Below are 23,061 nucleotides of genomic sequence, written 5' to 3'. Positions count from 1 at the left end.
AGTTAAATTAGTATCAAAGTAGACATCAGAAGAATACCACGTGTATTTATTTCACAAATACACTTTATACACCCGTGTTTTGTCTTCCCTATTTTCATAATTTCTTATGACAAAGGAATCAATTAAGAGGATATAAAAATCTGAAGTATTTATACACTTAATAACAGAACTTCAAAGTACATGAAGCAAAAACTGATCAAACTGCAAGGAGAAACAGACAAATCCACAATTATGGTCAGAGATGTTAATACCTCTCACTCAATAACTAACAACATATAGACAGAAATTCACTAAGGATACAGGTGATTTGAACAGCACTATCAACCAACAAGATCTAACTGCCACAGATGGAATGCTCCGTCCCACCCACAGAATGAGCGTTCTTTTCAAGTACACATAAAACATATACAAAAATAAACCATATTCTGGGCCATTAAAGAGATACCAGTAAATTATTTAAAAGTCCTCATGTCATACAAACTATATTCTCCAGCAACCACAGAATTAAATTAAAACTCAGTAACAGAAAGAACTGGAAAATCCTTATATTTGGAAACAAAACAACATACTTCTAAATAACACGAGTCAAAGGAGAAACCAAGGATAAATTAGAAAGCATTTTAAACTGAAAGTGAAAACACAATAAACTAGAATTTGTGGGATGCTACTAAAAACCTTTTAATTTAAAAATAATCTATTGGTATAGAATTCATCTATATGCAAGCTAGAAAATTAGAAAATTCACTGAAGCAAAATTTTAAAAATTGCCCACCACCAAGAGATCGTGGTTAAACTTTAATGAAGTTGTTCTCAGAAATGAGCTTGTATCACATTCACCCTAAGAGCTTGTTAAAACATATACTATGGGGGGGCCCTGCTCCCGGACTTCCTCATCTGGGTGAGGACCTGAGAATCTGCACTGCTCAGGTGATGCTAATGCCGCTTGCTGACCTGGCGAGTGTGCTTTAAGACCCACTGCCCTCATGTATATCCCTTCCACATTTTTTTCTGAAGAGCGATGTGCGTGGATATAAACATACATACACTTTTAAAAAACCCAAATGAGATCATATCGTTTATAACCTACTTTTTGCTTTTAAGTCAATGATTTCTATCTTTCTATTTTGTAAACTTTTCTTCTCACCAAATAATCACACTCTATTCAAATTCCTTCATGTGAATAAAGAATGTCCTTACTGTGATCTGTCAAAACTAACCTCCAATCCAGGACCATGCTTCATATCTGATTATGTCCATAAAGTCTCTCTTAATCTAGCCTCATCCCCTACACCAACCCCCCCACCCCCCGTTAAAAAAACAAAAACAAAACAACAACAAAAAATTGACTGCTGAAGGAATGCATGAATAAAATTTGAACTGAAAAATTGAGGGTATGTTTTTATTCATTTACAAGGAAAGCTCTAAATAAAAAGGAATTAAAGATAGATCTGTAAACCAAAGTATGAAATGAAATGTATAAAGAGGGCCATCTTTATGCATTAGTGCATTAAATTCATTAGGCAGTATCTGATATCCCAGATGTATGCAAAGGAAAGTTCTGGAATAAAACTAGAACATAATATTATAATGCAATGCCTGGGGCTTCAGGGGGCCTTTGCCTCCAGGGAAATTTTAACCTTTGGGAATATTTATTTATTTATTTATTTATTCATTCATTCATTCATTCATTCATTCATTCATTCATTCATTTATTTATTTATTTATTTATTTATTTTGCGGTATGCGGGCCTCTCTTTGTTGTGGCCTCTCCCGTTGCGGAGCACAGGCTCCGGACGCGCAGGCTCAGCGGCCATGGCTCACGGGCCCAGCCGCTCCGCCGCATGTGGGATCTTCCCGGACCGGGGCACGAACCCGTGTCCCCTGCATCGGTAGGCGGACTCTCAACCACTGCCCACCAGGGAAGCCCACCTTTATTTTTTAAGAAGGGATCAGCAATAGACCTCAGGCATGGTACTTGTAACACATCAACTACTCGGTTTTAACTAATTTAAAAACATTTGTTTAATTTGCATTAGCTTTGAAAATTCAGTTCAAAGGATTTCAGTGGGTATTCTGATGACTTAATTGGATTCTCCCCCCTTTAATCCTGTTTTTGTTTTTTTTTTGAATCATCTTTTTTAAAAATTTTTATTTATTTTTGGCTGCGTTGGGTCTTTGTTGCTGCACGCGGACTTTCTCTAGTTGCGGGGAGCGGGGGCTACTCTTCGTTGCGGTGCGTGGGCTTCTCATTGCAGTGGCTTCTCTTGTTGTGGAGCACGGGCTCTAGGACACGCAGGCTTCAGTAGTTGTGGCACACGGGCTCAGTAGTTGTGGCTCACGGGATCTAGAGCGCAGGCTCATTAGTTGTGGCGCACGGGCTTAGTTGCTCTGCAGCATGTGGGATCCTCCTGGACCAGGGCTCGAACCCGTAGTTTTTGTGTGTGTGTGTGTGTTTGTTTTTGTTTTTGTGGTACGCGGGCCTCTCCCGTTGCGGAGCACAGGCTCCGGATGCGCAGGCTCAGCGGCCACGGCTCACGGGCCCAGCCGCTCCGCGGCATGTGGGATCTTCCCAGACCGGGGCACGAACCCGTGTCCCCTGCATCGGCAGGCGGACTCTCAACCACTGTGCCACCAGGGAAGCCCCATCCTTCTGTGTTAATTTTCTTTTTTCCTCCCTTCTAAAACTGTCTAATTTAAAAGAACACACAGATGCTTAAAACTACTTAAAACAAACATACAGCTTAGTGAATTATTAAACAGCAAACACCCTTGTATCCATTAACCAAGTCAAGAAACAGAACTCTGTCAGCCATCTTATCCTAAAACCAACCCCCTCCCTCTAAAAGTAACCACTACCTAGATTTTTACAGTAACCACGTACATTTCTTGATGTTTTACTTCACAAAGTGGTGCATCTTTTAGTCTTCCTTATTTTCAAAAATGTTATGTCCTTCAAGTATCTTTTCACCTATAGTTTCTTCCTCCATCCCTCTCTTTTTCTTATAGTTTATCTGAATAATTTCTGAGTCTGGATTTTGCAGACTGCACAATCATGGTGCCATTCAACACGTTCTTCTATCCTCCTTATTGAGTACAATTTGGCAGCTGGATACAACTGGTCCCTTTGGCAAGGCCATACATGGTTATGTTGGGAGGAACGCACTTAAGTTTTTTGTTTTCTGGTATTTGTTTTTTAATATCATGACTGTGATACCTTTCTGTTACTCACTGTTATGTGAAAACTGTTTCCTAACCTTCTGAGAAGAAAGTATGGTTCATGGCAGCTTTCCTACCTTCCCAGAGCTTCCTCGTCTATTAATTTTGGGCAGTGTTAAAAAACATAGTGGCTTGCTTTCCGAGATTTCCTGCCTGTTTCCCTCCCCTTCTCTATTATTCCTCTCTATTGCCCTTACTTGGCTCAATTTCAGTCCCATTCTCCATAGTTTCTCCTAAGTGGTGGCCTGTCCCGGAAGGTCAGTTACTGCTCACCGGAGCTGGACTGTTCCAGCACCATCAGGCCTCTCAGCTCCCACTGTTCTTCTCAAACTGTCCCCCTGGGATTTCGAGTGGCTCTTTGGGGGTTCTCTTCTCCATTCCATCAGATGCCCTGCTGCTTCCCTCTGTTTCCTCCTGTACAGACTCTGATAGCATGCAGACCTTGTGTCTGGCTGACGTTTTATCTCCGACTGCTTGTACTTTGGACCTAGGGCTTACGCTCTGACACCCAGTTTTACAATAAATGTTGTCCACGGGTTTTTGATGTTGTTAAGTAGCTGTTTTTATGTGGGTCTTGGGTTTGGGAAGATCCAAAAACTGTGATTCCACTTCTACCTTCTCAAGACTATCCATTTTAGAAACCTATTTCCTGGTATTTTTAAAACCAAATTGTTTTAAGATGTAGCCTTCATTAGTCACATACGGTGGAGCCAACAGGTTAGGAGACAGCTGCCATTGAAAAGACGGTTTGTTACAACCACTGAAAAGATGGTTTGTTACGTATGTCTCCCAGGAGGAGGGGGGCACGCCACAGCGTGCAGGGCCATGCGGGGACGCACCAGGGTCCGCCAGGAGGCGGAAAGGGTGAGGACAAAGCTCGGGCAGGAGGCTTTACTGTGGTTTCCATGGGAAAAGACAGGGTAAGTAGCTTAGGATTGGCTAGCTTGAGTCATCTTAGTGGGCTCTGGGGTGTAGGGCCGTCTCTAGGTGTCTGACACCGGCCCCGGGATGATTAAGGCAGAGGAATTTTGTCTCCTGCAGTGTAAGAGCGAGATAGAAGAGGTGGCTCAGAGTATGGCCTCTGGATTGGTTCATTTCCATATGGGAGCTAGGCTGCCAGGGGAACCATTTGCTACGTCTAAGAACTGGCTAGTCCTGGGAAAGGCAGTCTCTCCTCAGTCAACAAGGCCTCGAATGCTGAAGCATCAAGAACACAGAAAATAAGAAAATGATGAAGGAAAAGATTGGTGGTTCTCAGGGGCTCAGAGGGGAGAGAGGTGTAGTGGTGGTTAACTATTCTTGTTGGTGTTGTAATGGTGGATATATGTCATTATACATTTGTCAAAACTTACAGAATGTACAACACAAAGAAGGAACCCTAACTGGAACTTGGAACTGTAATGATAACGTATTAATACTAGCTCATCGACTGTAACACAGCATCACAGTAATGTATGACGTGAATGATAGGGGCACTGTGCACGGGGAGACAGCATAGGGGACCTCTCTTCTCTCTTTACTTTCTGCTCATTTTTTCTGTAAAACTAAAGCTGTTCTAAAAACCAAAGTCTATTAATTAAAAAACAAATCGACAACAAACGAAACCCCATATAACTTCCTTCCAGCTTAAGAAACAGAATATTACCCATAGCTGTATTTTTCCAGCGAGTTGCCTTTCCCAGACTCTCTGGGACCTGCCCTGTCACCGCAGCCACTGTCAGGCCGAACCATGGGGCTGCTCTGTGTGCTGACCGGGCTGCTCCACCACCCCACCTCTGCTGGCTTCCCAAACTTTCCTCTGTCCTCGGGTCTGCAGTGCTCTTCACCCCTTCACACCGGGCATGTTCCACAAAGAGCCTCTCCTGGTCTCAGATGTCCACAGGCCCCCAGGAAGAAGCAAAGTCAGAAGCCTGCAACTAAGCATAGACGAAGGAGGCCTGTCTGACCCCAGAGGGGCTGGGAAACCACCAGTTAGTGATGTCTGTCATCTCAGGTAGGTGTAGGTTCTACGACCTCAAGGCCCCTAGAAAGCATGCTTGCGGCTATGGACTGAATTGTGTCCCTCAAGTTCCTGTGTTGAAGCCTTGACCCCCAATGGGACTGTATCTAGAGACAGGGTCTTTAGAAGGTAATTAAGGCTTAATGGCGTCATATGGGTGGGGCCCTGATCTAACAGGACCGCAGCCTTATAAGAAGAGAAAGAGATCTCTCTCTCTCTCTCTCTCTCTCTCTCTGCTCTTTGAGACACAGTGAGAAGGTGGCCGTCTACAAGCCAGAAAAAGAATCCTCACCAGAATTTGATCATGCTGATACCCTGATCTTGGACTCCAATACTGAAAGAAATGAAACATCTGTTGTTCAAGCCACCTACTCTATGGTATTTTGTTATGGCAGCCTAAGCTAAGACACCTGCCAAGGGTAAAACATTTTTTCCTGGCGTAAAGAAGATTATAAAATGAATGAAAAGATGCCAGCTTTCTTCCTGAGCTTTACCAGTATTTTTTTTAATTTAATTAATTAATTTATTTATTTATTTTTGGCTGCTTTGGGTCTTCGTTGCTGTACGTGAGCTTTCTCTAGCTGCGGTGAGCGGGGGCTACTCTTCGTTGCTGCGTGTGCACTTCTCATTGCCGTGGCTTCTCTTGTTGTAGAGCACGGGCTCTAGGCGCGTGGGCTTCAGTAGTTGTGGCACATGGGCTCAGCAGTTGTGGCTCGCGGGCTCTAGGGCGCAGGCTCAGTAGTTGTGGTGCACGGGCTTCGTTGCTCCGTGGCACGTGGGATCTTCCCGGACCACGGCTCGGACCCGTGTCCCCTGCACTGGCAGGCGGATTCTTAACCACTGCGCCACCAGGGAAGTCCCTTTACCAGTATTTATTTATACAAAACCAGAATTGTTTATCAGATCACCGAGCATTGTAGCTTTCGTGAAATATTGGCGGGCCAGCCTCACTGGTTTCCGAGCCAGAATGCAAGAATAAAATACAGCAGATAGCTGACTGACTGCTATGCCGGGAAGCCTGCTGGGCTCAACACTGTCAAGTATCTGAATTAGTCCTCTTGATAACCTTGTAAAATAGTCATTTATTAATCCCAATTTTTTCAGATAAAGTACAAAATCAAAGAAGTTCAGAATCTACCCAGTTGCTAAATGACAAAGCAGATGTTTAAACAGAGCTTTACAGGCCATAACACAGAGCTGTCCCCACTCTCCCCAATAGGGCCACGAGATAAATCTTACATATACACCCATCTCTGCTGGCCAGGCGTGCGCAGCTCTTCGAGATGGGGAGGTGTGAGGAAAGGCAGCCGAGTGAAGCAGAGAGGGCCTGCATCCCGAGACGGGTCTGTGTGCGACCCGTGGTCATAAACCTGGTTATGCAGTTCATACTGGATTTGCTCCCTGTAAAACATGGATGATAAAGTGTCTACCTCGGAGAAATGTTATAAAGCAGAGACTGGTAAACAAAGGCCTATGGGCCAAATCCAGCCTACGACCTGTTTTGCTACAGCGCAAAGAACAAAGATGGGATTTTAAGTGGTTGGGGGAAAAAAAATCAACAGTAGCCATATATTTCATGACGTGTGCAAACTCTACGAAATTCAAATGCCCATGCCCATAACTAAAGTTTTATCGGAACCCAACCACAGTCATTCATTTACATCATCTATGGCTGCCTTGCACTGAAGTGGCAGAGCTGGGCAGTTGCGACAGAGACGGTATGGGTTGCAAAGCCTAACATGTTTACTCTCTGGCTCTTTCTACCGACCCCTGATGTGAAGAACGAATGACGTGAAGTGAAGTTTATAGCAGAGTCCATGGAACACAATAGAAGCCCAAGAACGCTGAGCTCTCTGCATCCACCCCAATGGCAACCCGACATCTCTCTGGCCTTTTACCAGCCTTCAGACTCTAGGTACCCATTAGTTGGCATATTAAGTAAAGGGTCTTGATTCCTAAAGATCAATAACAGCGTCTCTGCCATGGGAAGGCAAATCAATGAAAAAAAAAAAAAAAAAGCCGATTAAAAGACTTCTCTACTTCTGTGGGGCGATCCCACGGGGCGGCTGCCTGGCCTCAAGCACAACACGTGGGACTTGCATGTAAACACAGCAATCAACTCTATTAACTGACAAGCCATAGGACAAGTCTAATTGAGGGTAGAGCACAATTGATTACTTACCAATTATCACCAGTTTATTTCCAATCTTGAGAAACACATCTTAGACCAGGGAAAGCACTCGTTCTCCCCTTAAGCTTTTTCAAACCCTTACTACGAAGAATGCTCTGACATGGGCTATTTACGTGATAGAAGTGATGAGAAAGGGGTGAAAGGCTGAGCTGCAGTGAGAGTTGCCTGAACTTACCGCCCAGGGACAAAGGTCCACAACCTCGCATGCCGGGGACCTTGGGGGAACAACTCGCTTCCCGTGTATTACGTAGAGATAAATGGGCAAAACCAGTTGTGACAGCCCATGTCTGGGCATTTTGAGAGTAACCATGCTTCCTGCTGGTTTGTCAGATATGTGAGCAGCCTCCCAAAAGAAGCCTGGCAGAGGTAATAATCACAACAGTAGTATGAAAAATAATAACGACAACACGTCCATGTTCATTGCAGCATTATTCACAACAAGCAAGGGGGAAGCAACCTAAATGTCCATCAACAGATGAGTGGGTAAGCAAAATGGGGTCTACGCACGCAGTGCAGTATTATTCAGCCTTAAAAAGAAAGGACCTTCTTGGACTTCCCTGGGGGCGCAGTGGTTAAGAATCTGCCTGCCGATGCAGGGGACACGGGTTCGAACCCTGGTCCTGGAAGATCCCACATGCCGCGGAGCAACTAAGCCCGTGCGCCACAACTACTGAGCCTGTGCTCTAGAGCCCGCGAGCCACAACTACTGAAGCCCTCATTCCTAGAGCCTGTGCTCCACAACAAGAGAAGCCACCACAATGAGAAGCCCGCACACCACAACGAACAGTAGCCCCCGATTGCCACAACTAGAGAAAGCCGGAGCGTGGCAACAAAGACCCAACGCAGCCAAAAATAAATAAATAAATATTAAAAGAAAAAAAAAAAAAAAGGACATTCTGGGCTTCCCTGGTGGCGCAGTGGTTGAGAGTCCGCCTGCCGATGCAGGGGACACGGGTTCGTGCCCCGGTCCGGGAAGATCCCACATGCCGCGGGGCGGCTGAGCCCGTGAGCCATGGCCGCTGAGCCTGCGCGTCCGGAGCCCGCGCTCCGCAGCGGGAGAGGCCACGACAGTGAGAGGCCCGCGTACCGCAAAAAAAAAAACAACAAAAAAAACCAAAAACAAAACAAAAAAACAAAAGGACATTCTGACACATGCTCCAACATGGGTGGACCTTGAGGACATTACACTAAGTGAAATAAGCCAGACGCAAAACAACAAATAATGTATGATGCCACTTATACGAGGTATCCAAAGTGGTCGAACTCATAGAAACAGAAAGTAGAATGGTAGTTACCAGGGGCTGGGAGGAGGAAAGGGAGCTGTTGTTTAATGGGTATGGAGTTTCAGTTTTACATGATGAAAATGTTCCAGAGACCTACTGCACAACATGAATATAGTTAACACCACTGTACTACTGTAGACTTACTTGAAAATGGTTAAGATGATAAATTTCATGTTATCTGGTTCTGACCATAAAAAACTGTAATGATGAAAACGATGATGACAGTTTCCATAACTAATACTTTCTGAACACTGCATACATAGTTCCCAGACCCCGGGCTACATGCTGACAGATACCGCATTTGATCGTTTCAAAAGCCCCACGAGATGGGTACTCTCGTCCCCGTTTTACCTTCAGGCAAAGTGAGGCACTGGAAGGCCAGCAACCTGCCCCGGTCACCCTGCTGCTAAGAGGTAAAGCAGGGGTTTGGGGGCTGGCAGTCCGACCCACCACTATGGTACAACACCCAGCTAGGAAGTCAGCACTGACAGAATCTGGGAAGGAAACAAAAACCCTATGATGTAAATCTTAAATCTTCAGGCAAGTTTATCTGAGAGCAGAGGTGAAATGCAGCTAGCGTTTACTAGTCTCACACGTGAGTGGCTCTCCCTCAGTTCACCCAGTCAAGACTCGTCCTTGGCTCTTCCAAAACAGATTCCATGAGCTAGCCTCTGGGTGCTTTTTGGTCATGATTTCTGTTCCTGTGTGCTTTTTTTTCACTGCATTTTGGGGGTAAACTTTTATTGAAGATGTGTGTGTGTGTGTACACACATTACAAGTGTATGTGTTACAAGTGTATGGCTCACTGAATTTCTACAAACTGATTGCACCCATAGAACAAGCACTGAGATCAAGAAAAAGAACACGGCCAGGACCCCAGAAGCCCTCCTTGTACCCATTTGCACCATCCCATCTAATACCACAGATCAATTTTGTGAAAACAACCTATTTTTAAAATTATATGAAATTAGCTTTCAGGTTGCTATTTGAAATTGACAGCAAAATATAGAGACACGGTCACAGCAGGATGGTGACTGAGAGCATTTAGAAAGATCTGAACTTGAATCCTTGATCTATCACTGCTCAGCTGTCTGCCTTGTTGAAAATGACTTACTCTTTAAGCCTTAGCTTCCGTATCAGAAAAAGGAGGTATAATGGGCTAGAATAAATGAACCGGAATAAACGGAATAGTGTACATAAACCTATTATGATGCCTTGAACAGAGCTATTACTTCCCAGAGCACGTGTTGGCAAACTACAGCTTCCTGTTTTATAAATAAAGTTTTACTGGAACAAATCCATGCCGATTCATTTATACTACAAGGGTAGAACTGAAGAGCTGGAGTAGAGACTCTCTGGCATGAAAAGTCTATTCTAGTATTTACTATCTGGCCCTTGACAAAAGTTTGCTGATCCCTGCTTTAGAATATGGGCCATTTTTGCTGTTGTGTCCACAGGAACTAGAGCAGCCTGGTGCATGGTAATAAGCATTCAGGTAGTGGCCTTTTTCTGCAACAATATCTATTTCTTTTAGTTATCATTAATGGGTTTAGGGAATTTTGCAGTTGAACACATTCCTAAACAATATGATAAGGAAACGGTGAAATCACAAAAATCAAGCCTGACAAAACTTGAAATAAGTCAGCCCTGGAGGTACCCTGAAAGATTAATAAGTCTGTAAACCCTAGCAAAAGAGAAGCACCCAAGGTCAACACAAAAGGCACTGAACTTGAGGTCAGAAGAATGTGGTTAGAATCCTAGCTCTGCCATTAGCTAATTGGTTGACCCAGATATGGAACAATTCTCAGTCTTGGTACCCTCACCACTGCTAATTTACGGTTGAGAAAAGAAACTCCAGCAGGATCGGAACGGGACAAGACTGGAGTCAGGAAAGCCTTTGGGACCCTGAGTTATGCAGGCAGGGTTGCTAGAAATAATGAGAGAACAAATCTTCAGGTGTCTTGAGAATCATTATTTTAACATAAAACAAGTTTATGAAACACTGTTCCACTGAACTTGCTACACTGTATGATAATTATTTGTTTCCTTGTCAACCTTCCTAAGCAGGCTCAGTGACTGGAAACAGTAACTGTTACTTGCTAGCTGTCCCTTCATATCAGGCGTCTTCTACGGTATGAAGTGTGACGCAGGACGCAGCACTGGCACAAAATAATTGTTAGATGCATAAGTGAGTGTGGAATCAGATGTGGCCCGTCTGTGGTCGTTTGCCACAGCAGAAGGACTGGGAGTCAGGGCAGCTTCGAGTTAATATAAGCACTGGAAAACGGCAAGGAGTGCCTAGAGGTTAGGTGTGTGTCTAGAAAACACAATTTGTGCACGTCCTTAAGGGCATGACCAGTTCCCGCCAGCCACTGCCAGACTCTGCATCAGCCCCGGCCAGCACCGTCTCCAGCCTGATACCATGAACCCCGAACAGCTCTCCTGACTCTTGTCCGATTCCAATCTGGCTACAGTTGTCTTTCTAAGCCATAAATCAGACCATATCACACTCCCTGTATTGTTTATTCATTTTATTATTTATTTATTCATTTTTGGCCGTGCCTCGCACGCGGCTTGTGGGAGCTTAGCTCCCCAACCAGGGCTTGAACCCAGGTCCGCGGCAGTGAAAGCCCATGTCCTAACCGCTGGGCAGCCAAGGAATCCCCCCACGCTCCCTTTAAAATGCATTACCAGCTTCCTAAACACATTAGCTCGGTACAGAACTGTGCTGTCCCATACAAGGGCCGCTAGCTACATGTGACCACTGAGCACTTGAAATACAGCTGGCCTGGCTGTGAGTGTCACATACATATCAGATTCAAAGACTTAGCAGGAAAAAAGTGTAAAATCTGTTATTCGTAGGTTTTGAGACTGATTACATGTTGAAATGATAATGATTTTAGATGTGTTAAATTAAACAGACTATTAAATTAATTTCACTTTTTAAAAACTTTTTGAACATAACTGCTAGAAAACTTGAAGTTAAGTGAGTGGTTCATCTTCTGTTTCTACTAGATAGCAATGGGGCAGAAAGCCCTTCCAGATGGACCTGGCTCCTGTTCTCTCTCTCACCTCCATCAGCAAAGCCCTGCTCCCTCACCTCTAAACTTCAGCCTTATCTGCAGGTTTCTGAAAAGCCCACTTGCTGTCTGGTCTTTGGGCATCTGGTGCCCCCTCTCCCTGGAACATTCTATCAGGTCAACTCCTACTGGCCTCAGAGGACTCTGTTTCGCAGTATCTGTGAAGGATTTCCTGAACACGAATGCTGTTTGTTGCTCTCACTGCCCAACGCCCCCGGGCTCCAGTGGACCACCTGCCACGTGTCCTGAACTGGCCACTGACTCAGTCTGATGCCCCACCTGGATTATACATTCTCTCCATCTCACTCCTGTTGGATCCCCACTGCAGGGGCCAGCAAAAGTTCCAGGCACTCAGTTCTGTGCACGGAACAGAAATGCAGTCCATGAACTTACACCCTAACAGGGTGTCTCATAAGAGGTAGACTAGGATACAGCCTTAAGAAAGTGCCATTGGACAAAAGAGAAAAAAGAACAGTACTCTATGTTCTCAATTTGGGGTTCAAATCAGTGAAACCTTTTTAAAGAACAACATGACATATTTAGCAAACTTTAAGATGCTCAAACCCACGGATGATGCAACTTCCGTGCCTGTGGATCTGAACTACTGAGAGAAACCCTTGACCGTGAATGCAAACATGAACGTATCAGTATGTTCACTGGAGCATCATTTGTAAAAGCAAATGATTCAGTACAACCTAAGTATCCCACCCTTTACAGCCAGGGTTGTAAGTTATGGCACATCCATTCAGCAGAACGGCGTGAAACCGTGAAAAGGAAGGAAGTGGATTCTATGCGCTGAAGAGGAAAGATGTCCAGGATATATGAACGGTGTGTGGGTGGAGTATAGGGCATTGTGTATTGTTTCCTCACATTATCGTATTTCAAAACTATGTGTTTGTTGAAACACAACACTGTTAACTATACCCTAATATAAAATAAAATAAAAATAAAACGCAACTAACACAACACTGTTAATCAACTATACCACAGTATAAAAAATAATTACGTGTTTGTGTACACATATACACAGACTCTTATCAGAAGGATACACAAGACACTGGTGATGGTGGTTCTTAGAGGGAGAGATGGAGGGAGATGGTACGGGGGGACAGCCTGCACTGTGTATTCTCTTTGAACTTGCTAATCATATGCACACATTACTTTCAAAAACAGATTATCAAGGGCTCTCTGGGTACCTTTTCTGTTGTACATTTCCGTATGGCCAAGGAAGGTCCCAATTATCTCCCTCCCACAAGTCGAACTGACGGTAAAACAGCAACACCCCATGGACGTCACCTACCGTGATCTTCTTGTGGTCGGGAAACTCGAGGCCAAAATAGTCTCCTTCCACGAGGTTCAGGTGGCTGCACACCGCATCCAGCAGCACTTTCCCGGGGGCTCTTTGCTGGGAACAGAAACAGCGGAAGTTACGCCCTCTGAGACAGGCAGCTATGGACGCAAACCGCGGCTCCCACTACAGGAAGCCTCTTCGGGCCCGAGTCTGTAACAGCTCGCCGCCAAGCACCGCCACGACACCCTGGTCACCGGCCCCGTGCCCGCCACCGACTGCCTTCTCATGCTGCCCTCTGCCATCCTCTCCCTACCCCAATGCCAGCCACTACCCCCCTTAAAAACAACAGGCAAATACCATCTGATATCACTTATATGTGGAATCTAAAATACGAGACAAATGAACTTATCTGGGAAACAGACTCACAGACGTAGAGAGCAAACCTGTGGTTGCCGGGGGGAGGGGGGGAAGAAGTGATGGATTGGGAGTTTGGGATTAGCAGATGCAGACTCATATACAGAATGGATCAACGACAAGGTCCTACTGCATCGCACAGGGAACCATATTCAGTACCCTGTGATAAATCATAGTGGAAAAGAATATGAAAAAGAATGTATATATATGTACAATTGAATCTCTCTGCTGTGCAGCAGAAATTAACACACCACTGTAAATACTTAATAAATTACAAAAATAATAGACTTTATTTTTTAGAGCAGTTTTCGGTTTACAGAAAATTGAGCAGGAAGTAGTGGGGAGAGTTCTCACGGCACCTCTCCCCACCACACCCAGTGCCCCACTTGCTAACATCTTGGATTAGTACGGTACATTTGTGACAATTGTTGAGCCAATACTGATACAGTATCACCACCCGAAGTCCATAGTTTACACTGGGATTCACTCTTTGTGCTGTATCGTTCTACGGATTTCAACAAATGCATACTATGTATCATAGAGCCCCCATAACCGGATCACACAGGAGAGTTTCACCAGCCTAAACATCCCCTGTGCTCTCTGCTTCCACCCTCACCACCCCCCAAACTCCTGGCAACCACTAATCTTTTTACTGTCTCTCTAGTTTTGCCTCTTCTAGAATGTCATATAGTTGGAATCGTATAGAATGTAGCCTTTTCAGATTGGCTTATTTCACTTAGCAGTATGCATTTAAGTTTCCTCTATTCTTTTTTTTTTTTTTTTTTTTTTTTCCTGCGGTACGCGGGCCTCTCACTGCCGTGGCCTCTCCCGTTGCGGAGCACAGGCTCCGGACGCGCAGGCTCAGCGGCCATGGCTCACGGGCCCAGCCGCTCCGCGGCATGTGGGATCCTCCCGGACCGGGGCTCGAACCCGCGTCCCCTGCATCGGCAGGCGGACTCTCAACCACTGCGCCACCAGGGAAGCCCACCCTCTATTCTTTTTATTGATGAATAATATGCCACTGTGTGGATGGACCACAGTTTGTTTATCCATTCACTTGCTGAAGGATATCTCGGTTGTCCAAGTTTGGGCAATTGTGAATAAAGCTGCTGTTGTAAATATTTGTGTGCATTTTTGTAGCTTTTCAACTCATGATCCCACGCCCTTTTTGTGGCAGTTGAAAGCCTGTCCCTGTTCCTCTTGCTCCCCCCGCCCAAATGTGGCAGAATGTTCGGCTTTCTTCTCTAGACTTTGCATAGACTCTCATCTAGACTTCATAGGAGCTGAGGGTAAAGGCCGTAGGTTATTTTTGTTTTTTAGGCCATAGGTTATTAATCGCCTTACCCACGATGCCTAAATGCCAACCAGTCTTGTTGAAATGAATGAATGAACAAATGAATACAATTACTCATTCCACCGTGTTCTCTGTAGTTAAACATCTACGAGTCTGTCTCCCCAATGGAACTCTGGGCTACCTGTTCACCTTTCTATTCCTATTGGTTAGCACAGCCCCTGGCACTCCCTCAATGTCTGCTGAAATCAACACTATACATGTGTTTTCTATACCCTGAATCTATAAAACCAGTAACTGGAGACAACACTGCCTTGAAACATTTTTCTTGCCGTGTTTGATCTGTGTGGTGAACCTGGATCCATTTTGCAAGTGGGTCGTTAGGAATCTACCAGATAGTGAAGAGAAGCCAAGGCATATGATTCTAAGCTCTTTAGGGGAGAAAGTGGGTTCATATATATCATCTTCCCTTTCTCCCCTAAAGAGCTTAGAATCATATGCCTTGGCTTCTCTTCACTATCTGGTAGATTCCTAACGACCCACTTGCAAAATGGATCCAGGTTCACCACACAGATCAAACACGGCAAGAAAAATGTTTCAAGGCAGTGTTGTCTCCAGTTACTGGTTTTATACTTTCACTTCCCCTCTGCTAAGAGCAGAGCAATTTAGGAGCCAATTAGTAACCCAGGAGACTAACTAGCAGTAGCAGTCAGAGCCTGACAAGTACTGATGGGCACATCCATTAGGCCACCCCACAGCGTGACCTGAGGGGCCAGTCCAGCGATAAAGCATCTTTCTTTTCTTTTTAAACAGACACCACTTTACGCTCCCATATTCCTCATGGTTGAAATCCAGAAGATATTCACAGTTATCTAAGGGCATGCAGTAGTCTCCATGGATAATCCCAAACTCCCCAGGCTCTAGACTTTGAACGCCGGGTCCAAGGGTCACCAGGAGAGTCGTTTCACTCGCCCTGATGGCAGGACTAATATGTAATGGTGTGTAAACCCCGTCCTTGTCTGTCAAACGTATCCCCCCCACTACCCCACCACACACACCCCTACGTTTATCCAGCGTTAACAGCTGAACGGATTACTGGTCACCAATCTTATTTCCCACTTCTTTATCAAAGCAATGCACCCTCGGTCATGCTGAAAGCTCTTGGGAATTCACCAGCCAGGCTCACGGGTGGGTGGGGGGGCGTCTCGAGTTCAATTCCTCACACCTGCCTCCATAGAACTGTATGAATAACTTAGGCATGGCTACTTGTTCGAGGTCCTCTTCTCTGGCCAGTAAAATCTGCAGAGGCTAGCGAGTAAGAACATGATAGGAATGGGCCAAGTGCTAAGCAGTTGTGGAAGAATTCCTGTATCATAAGATCTTTTTAAGAGAAGACCACATTCCAGTTTCACAATTCTTCTTTCTCACCATTCTTGACATTTCCTATTTGTTACAAGCTGAACCACCAATTATCTGACCAGCTGGCAAGCACTCCCGTCGCCCAGAGAATTCCTGGAACTAAGTGAATTTGATAACTTCATCTAGATTTACAGAGTCTGGGAAATGAGACTTTACAATTCAATGCTGGAAGTCTAAACAAGTAAAAAATCAACATACAATGGATGCCTTTATGGAATGATGTTCAACTAAGCACTTCATGGAACACCCCGAGGAGAGGTAGAGTTACCCTCTGAATCAGGTCCTTTACTGAGTCAGCAGAGATTTTTGTGACCATACTGAGCATATCTTGGTAATAATAAGAGGCTGGAAATAGATGCTTGGAATCTAGTTAATATATAAGCCTGGTCCCAAGTCTTAAAATTTTCCTTAAAATTTATTATTTTGTACAAATCTTTGACGCAAAAATGACTTTTCAATGGGACCCAAATTTTTATATAGGGAGAAGTTAATTTAGAGTTTGAACGATATTATATAGTTCCTAAAATTCATCTGTAAAATAGATGCCTTTAATGCATTATATGAATTGTCCTGTGAACACTGGCTATATCTTCAGGGGGATAAGGAAAGCCGGCATGTAGAATTACTAGAAAGTATTTATAAGGGTTGAAATGCAGTCACTAGATGACAATTTCATGGGTAAATGGACACGGTATTAACTTCCCGATGTACACCAGGCAGCTACGGCCTAAATGTTCCTAGATAGACTTCACGATACCGAAGTCCAGGGACACTGTTTCCCCTTCTTTTAGGGGTTGGTGTAGAAATGTCAGGGTTTAATCAATGCACCCAGGGCTGAATTCCACTTCAGAGAAAGCATCTCAGAGAAGGGAAGCAGGAAGAGTTTTATCCACATTCTTTAAGAAAAGTTATCCCCTCTTTCTTTCCAACAGTGGATTCACTCAGTCCACAGCATCGTTTCTTTACACTTGCCTCCAATGAATTTTTTGAACTTCACATTAAAAGTAATTCTGCTCAAAAATCACACCACACACACACAAAAAAGTCACTGTTGATGAAAACCATCATGAGATAGCACATCACATCTGTTAAAATGGCTATTACCAAAAAAATAAGAGATAAATGCTGGTGAGGAGGTGGAGAATGTGCTCTGTTGGTGGGAATGTAAAAAAAAAAAAAAAAATCACACCACAGAATATAAAATGGATGGTGGCAATGGTTGCACAGCCCTGTGAATGTACTTAATACCACTGAACTGTACACTTACAAATGGCTAAAATGGTAAATCTTTTGTTGTGTTCATTTTACCAAAATTTAAAAATGCAGAAAAAAAGACCAAAAAAAACAAAGTAACTGAGGATGGTGTTCACATCTACATACAAATGACTGAAGAGGGTTATTCACAATACAATCTGTTTAAACTATTTTTCAGAACAAGAAGAGCAAGAATCCACTTCCTTTACATTAGATCTTCGAGAAACACTGAGGGGTAAGGACCCAGATCAAGTTGAGCGGCTGTGGAGAGCCGTATCACATGGGAAGAATGAGTGAATATCCGTGTGTGCGCTAAAGGGCTGTTATTATTTCTCAGCACAAAAGGTTCTTTTACGTGTCTGGTGGAAAAAAAAGGCATGATATGAACATCGTTGTAAGTAACCACAAATTATGCACCTGGGGCAGGCTGTGCACGAGACAGATGATGGGGTTCAACAGCTACAAATCCACTAGCCCTTTGTTGCTAAAACAAACCTATAAATGAGTCAATAAAGTCTGGATGTGGGGAAAGGTGGCAACACCGTAGACTAGGCTGGCAGAACACAAAGAGGAGACGCTCAGGAAAATTCATCTGTAAACGTACTTTCTCCAAGAGTAACTTACTTTAAGATACACACACACAAACACACACACATTTATGGCTGCACAAATTATCATACGTGAGGAAGGAAAATCAAATCACTTAGGCTTCATCTGAAAACCTGTATCTGTTAGAAATGGTTTAACATGAAAGGGACCTCATGATAAATGTTTTTCAAATTGTCCCCGAGTGTTTGTACTGGGCCTGAGGGGGCAGATCTCTGAGACTCCCACACCCTCTAAGAAACTAAGAGTCTGGCTGACCCCGCGCACGGCCAGTCTTGATTAAAATAGTCCAGAAGTGCACTCCTTACAGAAATGAAACCAAATAGTAATTATATGTCATATTTTGGAGAACAAACCGGTAATTAGTGAAACCACATAAGCAAATTTTTATCACTTTTTTCTTACTGGCTACTTTAAATTATGCTCCAAGAGGCATCTGAAGTTTAATCTCGTGCACAAATAAGGTGGCTGATTCCTCATGGGGCGACCCCACTGCTTTCTCCACTTTGAATAGGCTTTTCATGGAATCCCATAAAATTAAATTTTACGAGGAGGTTTACATTCTTGGGGCGTGTCTGGCAACTAAGTACTGAATAATAAATAGTATGAACATTCACACAGAGCTTCAAGCTATGAAAAACTGTGAATCAAAGCCCCTTCGGTTTATTGTGCCTTTCAAATATGTCTACGCCTTCAGGTTATTTCTATTACATCAAGTTTTATGAGGAAGTATTTTCTTTTTCCTCTAAAAGAATAAAGACAATTCTTTTTGGGTTGGGGGTGTCTTCTACACCCTCTCCCCACCTCCTCAAAGGGTCTGAACAAAGGAGTCACCCTACGTGATACAAGCTAAAACCTGCCTTGCTGAAATAATCTCATAGACGGAAATCGACAAAGATAACATTTGACCAACTTTACAAAATAGCATCTGCTGAGGTTTCAGAGAGCTGTTTCTGGAAGTATTTTGTTTTTCTCTCCTTTGGGATTAAGGTAACCAAGACAACCAGGCCATGCTCTTCTACAGCAGAAGGGAATGGCTTCTCTCAAAGGCCTCAGCCCCTTTTTCCTACCGTTAATACCTATTAGAATATTGTTCAAATTTCCATAACCCACTAACCCTCACCACGGGTGTCGTTAACATGGCAGATTTCCTCCTAGCCCTCTGGCGGTTTTTGACCAGGTGGGTAGAAGTATTAATAACCATGATGGCTTACGGAGCCTGGGGTACATTTGTCAAGTGAGTAGCCACATGCAGGCACTGTGCTAGGGGCTAAGGGAATGGAAATCAATACAACAAGTATCTCTCGCTGAGTCAGAGGTTAGAGAATAAAGCAGCTAAATTAGAAGGTATGGTAAGTGTTATGTGTGTGTGTGTGTGTGTGTGAGAGAGAGAGAGAGAGAGAGAGAGAAAGCGCACGCACACGCACTCTAGTATCTTTTCTTATAAGGACACTACCGGATCAGGGCTACACCCTTATGACCTCATTTGACCTTACTTACTTCTTTATTCCAAATACAGCCACACTGGGAGTTGGGGTGTCAACACAGAAATCTGGGGGAGTGGGGACACAATTCAGTCTATGGTAGGTGGAGCCAAGAAAGGACTGGAGATACTGTCGACCCCTTAGCATCAATGTGAGGATTAAATAAAACTCTGACCGCAAAGTATTTAGCAGAGACCCTGGCACGTAACACAAGTTCTCTATACTGTTGCTTCTACTGTGATGGGGAAATGTTAGTTTATAAAATTAAGGGCGGGGGAATAGGCTGACATTGAGGAGGATGTCCCATTTCCCAACCCCAAAGGCATGTCTCTGCAACGTCATGGGATGGAAAGCCTGGCTACCACATCTGTGTGTGTGTGTGTGAGACCATGTCCCCAAGGGCAGAGTCCATAGCCAGGTATGCGTATTCTGCCCTAGAATTCTGCTGGAGGCGATTCGGAGCAGTGCTTCTCCGACCTGTGTGCCCACCGATCACCTGCAGACCTTGATAAGCCACAGATGCTGATTCGGGAGGGCTGGGGTGAGGCCCAAGAACCTGCATTTCTAACAAGCTCCCAGGGGATGCTGCAAAGACTCTGCTTTGAGAGCCAGGTGCCAGTCATGTCGATACGTGGACCCCCACCAGGCAGGGCCGGCGCACTTGGCGGTCTCTGGCTCCAATCTCCCTTTCAGGATAACTTCAAGCTTGAGACGCAACCGTAGCAAAAAAATACCGAACCCACTGTTACGGGCTGAATTGTGTCTCACAAAGATATGAGGTCCTAACTCCTGGTCCCTGTGAATGCGATCTTATTTGGAAACAGGGTCTCTGCAGACGTGATCAAGTTAAGATGAGGTCATTAGGGTGGGTGCTAACGCAACAGGAGTGGTGCCCTCATGAGATGGTGTGAAGACAGAGACACACAGCGAGAAGGCCATGTGATGACGAGAGGCAGAGACAAGTGACGTGGCTGTGAGCCAAGGAACGCCAAAGGACGGATGGTCCCCGCCGGCAGCTGGAAGAGGCAAGGAAGGGTTTCACCCAGGGTCTCGGAGGGAGCATGGCCCTGCTGGTACTTTGACTTTGAACTTCCAGCCTCCAGCACTGTGAGAGAATAAATTTCTGATGTTTCAAGCCACCAGTGTGTGGTACTTTGTTACAGCAGCCCTAGAAAACTCATACAGCCACCTTCCGCAGCGCTGTTACCCACCTCTCAGCCTCATGGGGGCAGAGACGACGCCGTCACATCCTGCTCCGTTCCTTTCGAACGAAGAGATTATAATGAAATAATAACGTGATAAGTGGATTGCAGATAACATAAACATTCTGGCCTTGAAAATTTCTCTAACTGGAAAAATCAAATAAACTCAGTAAGCAGTAGACTCATGATAGGAAATAACTGACTTTTCCTGCTTATTGTGAAAAGGTGTTCCTCTTTTTACTGTTGCTGCTCTAGATGTGAGCAGTAGTCTACAGTCGAAGTTCTTTTTACGCCCTAAGTCTCTTCTGGACGCTTCCACCCCTGATGGGGGAGGGGCAGGGCCCAGGCTGGGAAGTCCCCCAGCTCACGTACGCTCCTACCAACCAGCCCTCCACCCTGAGTTCTCCCTTCCTGACCCCTCAGCATGTAGTCAGGAGCTGCCAGTGAAGGAGAGACCCTAGAACACAATTGGAGAAATCTCATAGGAACTCACCGATCTGTCCATAAATACATTTTTTTCTTAGAAATTTTAGCACAAGGCCACTGCAGACTGGGCTTAATATAAATGATTAAGAAGGTGACACCTGTGGCTAAAGAAGGCAGACTGAACACACGCAGCTCATCTCCACGGTACCCAGAAACCCTGCTTAAAAGAAACAGTAAAAGAACGAAAAAAGGAATAAATTCATAGGAAACCGAGAAAACGAGAGAAGAGACAGCGGGTAAGAGATTTCCCCCAAATTCTAGAAGATGACAGAGGAGAAAACTGCAGTCTAATTACAGAGGAGAAGAGAGGCAGCAATAAGGAAGCAGCCAAATTCCGCAGTACTACCCAAAAGGTCAGGAATGGGAGATGCCAAGTACTTCCGATAAGGCAGGGTAGAGTGAAAAACTTTTAAAAACACTGTAATTTGTATCCTCATATAGCTCAGAGTTTATAACTAACATAACCCCAGGAGGTTATAAAAAGGAATATTTGGTTAACAAGAAAGAGCTCTTCGAAATGAAACATAGCACGGCAGAAATTAAAATGTCACTGTGAGAGTTTAAAGATACAGTGGAAGACTCTCCTAGAACCTACACCAGGCGACCAAGGGGTGGCAGCGGGGAGGGGAGGACGCGAGACATTTAGAAAGGCTCAGCATCTGAATCATGTGACCCCTACACAGGGAGACCCAAGGGGAAGGGGGGATTATGTAAGCATAATATAAGGAAATTTCCAGAACTGAGTATGACTTTCAAGAGTGATAAAGGGCCAGAGAGTATCTCATGGAATGAGCGCAATCATTTCAATGCAAATTATTGGGAAGTTTGGGAACACAAGGAAAAAAAAGAAGATTCTAAAAGTTATGAGAGAGAAAAGCAAAGGCTAGTGAATCAGAATGGCTCGGGACTTCCAGACAGCACACTGGAAGCCGGTACAGAGTCCCAACCAAATCCCGTTATGGGACATCAGTAATAATGTCCAAGATGCAGCTGCCGTGGGGGTGGAGGGAACGGTACATCTGCACGCCCACACGCACCTAAGCTGCACCCCGGGGACACGCCAGGCCAGAGGACACAGAGTTGGCGCCAAGGTGACACTCGCTGTGCAGCTGGGATTCAGACTCAGCTTCAGAGAATCTGCTCCTAACCGTCAGCCTCAGGGTCTATTTTCCCTCTTATCTCCTTCAAGACTTCCACCCCTAATTTTGATGACGCAAACTGTCCTGGAGAAAACTTGCTGGTAAAACCAAGGGAAGAGGCTGACATTTGCAACTGCTGTAACTTGGGGCACCAAAGCCGGTCGGTAGGACATACAGTCTGATATATACGGTAGGTGTGATCGTAGTATGGCACAGCCCCTGCAGGCCAGGGTGAGTGTCACATAAACCAGTCGTGACCTGCTGCAAAGGCAGGACTCCTTAGTTAAGCAAGAAATTGAACAGCGTAAATGTGGGAGATGTTTCTCAAGCTGTGTCTCCAGCCCCTGGGGGTCTTAGAGAGGCAGTATAATATAATTATTAAGAACACAAACTCTGGAGGCATCTGTCTTCTTGCAAATTCCCCACCTCCACTCCATGGCAGTGTGACCAGGGATGAGTTACTCTTTGGGCCTCAGCTTCCACTTCTGTAGAATGGGAGCAGGACTGAAACACCTCACAGGATGTAGTAAAGATTAAACAACTCAGTATACAGCAAGCCTAAGGACGGTACCCAGAACTCAGCAAACTCTACTGGGAATTAGCTATGGTGACGATGATGATGACCATGAGGAGGAGGAGAAGGAGGATGAGGGGGAGGAGGGGAGGAGGAGGTGGGGGAGGAGGGGAGGAGGGGGAGGAGGAGGAG

General features: G+C 44.8%; 1 protein-coding gene across 6 annotated transcripts in view; it reads right to left on the bottom strand.

Annotated features, from left to right (window-relative positions):
* FARP1 (FERM, ARH/RhoGEF and pleckstrin domain protein 1) overlaps positions 1-23,061 on the bottom strand; it is a 303,222-nt gene that overhangs the window by 97,881 nt on the left and 182,280 nt on the right. For all 6 annotated transcript variants that reach the window (XM_024123132.3, XM_024123133.3, XM_055089686.1 and 3 more), the window contains exon 3: positions 13,070-13,174. In XM_024123132.3, coding sequence (XP_023978900.1) covers positions 13,070-13,174 — 105 coding nt within the window. The remainder of the gene's footprint in view (positions 1-13,069; positions 13,175-23,061) is intronic.

The sequence above is a fragment of the Physeter macrocephalus genome, chromosome 13, assembly GCF_002837175.3.
Source record: "Physeter macrocephalus isolate SW-GA chromosome 13, ASM283717v5, whole genome shotgun sequence".
Taxonomy (NCBI): Eukaryota; Metazoa; Chordata; class Mammalia; order Artiodactyla; family Physeteridae; genus Physeter; species Physeter macrocephalus.
Note: the sequence above shows the minus strand (reverse complement) of the source record. Positions and strands in the feature narration are given on the sequence as shown.